At 41.2% G+C, this 4,070-nt stretch overlaps 1 protein-coding gene across 1 annotated transcript; it reads left to right on the top strand.

Moving 5' to 3' along the window:
* The first annotated feature begins 1,129 nt into the window (after nucleotides 1-1,129).
* Nucleotides 1,130-3,855, top strand: Fabp7 (fatty acid binding protein 7). The gene is made up of 4 exons (XM_008842729.3): nucleotides 1,130-1,309; nucleotides 1,749-1,921; nucleotides 2,526-2,627; nucleotides 3,518-3,855. Exons 1-4 carry the CDS (start codon nucleotides 1,237-1,239, stop codon nucleotides 3,566-3,568), a joined length of 399 nt encoding a protein of 132 aa, XP_008840951.1. The 5' UTR covers nucleotides 1,130-1,236; the 3' UTR covers nucleotides 3,569-3,855.
* The last annotated feature ends 215 nt before the right edge of the window (nucleotides 3,856-4,070 follow it).

Raw genomic sequence — 4,070 nt, 5'->3', positions numbered from 1 at the left:
GCTGCAGGAACAGTCAGAGGCTGCTGCTATAGAGCCGGGCAAAGCCAGGGTTACAAGCACTACAGTGGTTGTGGAGAGGCGAGAAAAGGACAGAGTGGGGACGCTCCTTTAACTGGGGTCTTACATCTAAGCAGGAAGAATCTGAAGGTGGAGGGGAATTTCAGAGAGCTCCTCGAACTCTATTAGAACCTTCCAGATATTCTGCCATTCCTGGGTTATACTGGGTCAGGAAAAGCTATAGCCAGAGGTTTCCTGATTCCCACCATTCCTTTGGTCCTCACCCCCTACCATACACCGAGATTGTTTTTATGTAGATGTGGCCTCAGGAACCCAACTATCCTTTCAGACCTCACTAACTGATCTGTCAGCTTTCCCACGTTGATTCTATAGCTCACTAAAGGAGGGGACCGAGAACACTTCCCTCTTTATTTCTCTAACTCATTAAGGAATCCTCACCACACTCTTCCTTAGGTTCCTTTCCATTCCAGTCTGCTTCTCACATTCTGAGAAAGAACAATGAGATCTTTAAATTCACTCAGTTTGTGTTGAGGAGGAGCCAGACTTTGCCCTGTTCTATTGATGCTCATAGTAGCTTTCAAGCAGAGCGGATGTAGGGAAGGCATTTCCAACCCTCCCCCATCTCCTTTCCCAATTTGGCACATTCTAGCCAGCTTTTTGCTGTCCTTGTAAGTAGAGGAGAAAATAAAACACACCATTCAGGCCCTCTGAAAAATCTGGCACTTCAGTGGGCTTTTCTTTAAGGGGTCTTCGTTTGTAACCAGCTTTGCCATTAACGGAAATCAATTTGAATGTCTTACTGTGTTTCTCTTTTCTCTCCTCTCAGTTTGAGATTGCAGTTGCCAAGTTTCTTTACAGGTCCTGAAAGACCCTCTCTCATTTCTCGGTCCCTGCCTCCAGCCCACAGTGAATACCTACAGAGCTTTCTCAGGCCTCAGGCTGTGGTGTGTGGACTGAGAGGAACTTGACCTACTCTGCTAACCCACTGGCCTGAGCCAATCACAAAGAGGACCTGGACCCCTCCTGCCCAGGCCCTCCCCCTGTGACAGCCTACTGGAAAGGGGGCAAGTTAACCATTCAAATAGTTGGCTTTCCGCCTGTTTCTTTTCCAAATAAGAAGGCAGGTGCCCCTGCCAAGGTCTTGTGAATCAACGTGGCAGTTAAGACCCGAGATCCTGTGTCTCTTACCTGTTGTAGAGGATAGCTGGGAGGACAAGGATGGTGGATGCTTTCTGTGCAACCTGGAAGCTGAGCGACAGTCAGAATTTTGATGAGTACATGAAGGTTTTGGGTAGGTAAAAATCAGACCGGCTTTTTTCTCATTTTAACCTTCAGCTTCTGTTTCTTACAAATCCTTTTATCTACAAGGCTAACAAGAGAGAGACAGAGAGTATTATCCTCACCATCCCAGGTCGTGTGTATCCCACTAAATGGATTTTTAAATATGGCATTTGCCCGTCTTCCTGCCCAGGGTCAAATAACACCACCATTTGATAGTCTGTGGAGGATGTGAAACTTCCGTGACTTTGAGGGGAAGAGGGGAGGATTTTTCTGCATTCCCTTATTTGTGCTCATTAATTGTATGCTAATGGACTAATCATTAATGAAATTTGAAAGGAACTGACACTTTAGAATCCAGTCCTGGGTTCTCAGAATGACAAGCAGATTTCAGCTCTATGAGCTGTTTTGGATGCTGCTCCTGACTGCACTGGCTCCTTTTGCTGTTTCAGGTGTGGGCTTTGCCACTAGGCAAGTGGGGAATGTGACCAAACCAACAGTGATTATCAGTCAGGAAGGAGGCAAAGTGGTGATCAGGACGCAATGCACATTCAAGAATACAGAGATCAGTTTCCAGCTGGGAGAAGAGTTTGAGGAAACCAGTATAGATGACAGAAACTGTAAGGTAAGCAGGCACTCTTTTAGGGTGGGGATGGGAAGGAGGGGCTGAAAGATTCTCAATCTGGGTCTCTGTGGAAGTTGAGGAGGGTAGGATGATTTCAGAATTTCCACTCAGAGAAAGAGACACTGTAGCTAACATTCTAGTGTGTGCAGTTATATTCTGAACTCTGGGTAACTGTCATAATCAAAACTCAAACCTATCTGTCTCTTGTCATACATTTTCCATGTTTTATGCTAGCCTATATTCCAGAGAGCATTGAACAGTGCTTATCTGAAAGAAAGCATGCCCTTTGTTTCCTCACTCTGATTGCCTCAGATTGATTGAATAGTCTCTCATTCTAAGGCTTTGAATGAACCAAAAGAGTGACTGGTTAAGAATTTTTACTTCTGCTAAGATGAAGTTTTTGCAACTAGATATACACATTTCAGTCAAATTATAAATTATTACAGTTTTCATAACAGTGAACCTTGAAGTAACAGAGGATAAGGTACTGATAAGCCGATGATAGACTCAAGTACACAACTCTCCCCACAGTCCTGTCATTTGACTTCCATATGGAAAATCTCACTTCTACCTATTATGTTCTGCATTTTGTTGTTGGTCTTAGTCGGTCATTAAGCTGGATGGAGACAAACTCATTCATGTACAGAAATGGGATGGCAAAGAAACACATTGTATAAGAGAAATTAAGGATGGCAAAATGATTGTGGTAAGAGCCAACTAGCAATTCCCCATTTTCTGTCCTCCCTCCCTCCCTCTCTCTCTCCCCTCTCTTCCTCTGCTTCTCTCCCTTACTTTTTTTTTTTTTTTATAACATCATGTCCTATCACAGTTCCTTAACAATATGTAGAGCAGGAGAAATCTAAAGACCCCAGCTAATTGTTTCCTCAGCCCAACTTCTGTAGATTTTTACAAATATACATTAATTTATCCAAAACTGAAGTCAAGACAAGAATTGTTATAGGATTACTGTGAATATCTAAACTTCAATTGAAAACATCACAAGTCTAATTCACTTTCAAAGAGATAGCTAAGGCAACAGTGCAGACCCCACACACACTCTTCACATCCAATTTTCTCCAGTCCCCTATGGAATTTTTAAAATTTGAATTTCCAATGCAAACTTTTGCTTCCTTTTCATTTTAGAAACCTGAAAACTGTATGAATGCTTTTCACTTATTAAAAATAAAGTGCTTCTTTCTCTTTCGTAAAAATTTTATGAGTGTTTTTGCTTGCACATATTGTGTGTGTACACCATGTGCCTGTGTCTAGGCCCAAGGAGGCTAGAAGAGGGCATTGGATAGAACTGGAATTCTCACTGGAACCAGAGTTACAGGAAGTTGTGAGTGTCCTTAGCATGCTGGGAAACAAACCCAGGACCTCTCGAAGAGCTGTGGGTGCTCTTCATTGCTAAGCCATCTCTCCAGCCCCAAGTGTTTCTTTTTGTTTGTTTAGAAAATGAAAGCATGTGCAAAAGTTAGTGTTTGCAAATGTCTTTATTCTTCAGCCTAATACTTAAATCATATACATCATAATCTTTAAGAATTCAGCTATGAATGTTTCTGTGTAAAAAATGCAACTCTCTTTTGACTCTTTCAGACTCTTACCTTTGGCGATGTTGTTGCCATTCGCTGCTATGAAAAGGCATAGAAGAGATGGTTCTTCGACTGTTCTGTTTACTAGAGTCACAGAGCTTGCCAGATACTGCAGCACTGTTGATCACTGATTAGAAGGTTGTCCTTGATGTGGAAGCCGAAAATGATAGTTTAAAAACTTGTTACTCCAAGCAACTCAAAGAATTTTGATATGCAAGTTCGTTGTTTTATAATTTCCATTACAATGTCATAATAATTTTTTATAAAGCAGAAATGCATCTTATGATTTCCTTTGGAATGCAAATCAAATTGGAATAAAAAATACATTCTCATAAACCTTGACTATCATGTTTAGTGTCTTCAATCTATCTAGGGTTGTATGTAGGAATCTATCAGAGAGTTTTAAATGAAAGAACCTTTTTTATAGTATAAAGTAAGGCTGGATCCGTCAGCACTTTGTATAAAGTACTCATTAAAACATAGCTGGATGACCCAGAAAATGTAGAGATGCCACGTTTTTGTGATTATGGTGAAAAATTGTAATGAATAAATTCATT

The sequence above is a fragment of the Nannospalax galili genome, unplaced genomic scaffold (genome assembly GCF_000622305.1).
Source record: "Nannospalax galili isolate Female #2095 unplaced genomic scaffold, S.galili_v1.0 scaffold1340, whole genome shotgun sequence".
NCBI lineage: Eukaryota > Metazoa > Chordata > Mammalia > Rodentia > Spalacidae > Nannospalax > Nannospalax galili.
The sequence above is the reverse complement of the archived record's forward strand: the minus strand, read 5'-3'. Positions and strand labels throughout refer to the sequence as shown.

What these genes read in the sequence shown, in the direction of transcription:
- Fabp7 (XM_008842729.3), top strand. Translation starts at nt 1,237, where the DNA reads ATGGTGGATGCTTTCTGTGCAACCTGGAAGCTGAGCGACAGTCAGAAT. An exon ending in TGAGTACATGAAGGTTTTGG is followed by an intron (nt 1,310 to 1,748) that starts GTAGGTAAAAAT and finishes TTGCTGTTTCAG; the next exon opens with GTGTGGGCTTTGCCACTAGG. An exon ending in TAGATGACAGAAACTGTAAG is followed by an intron (nt 1,922 to 2,525) that starts GTAAGCAGGCAC and finishes TGTTGGTCTTAG; the next exon opens with TCGGTCATTAAGCTGGATGG.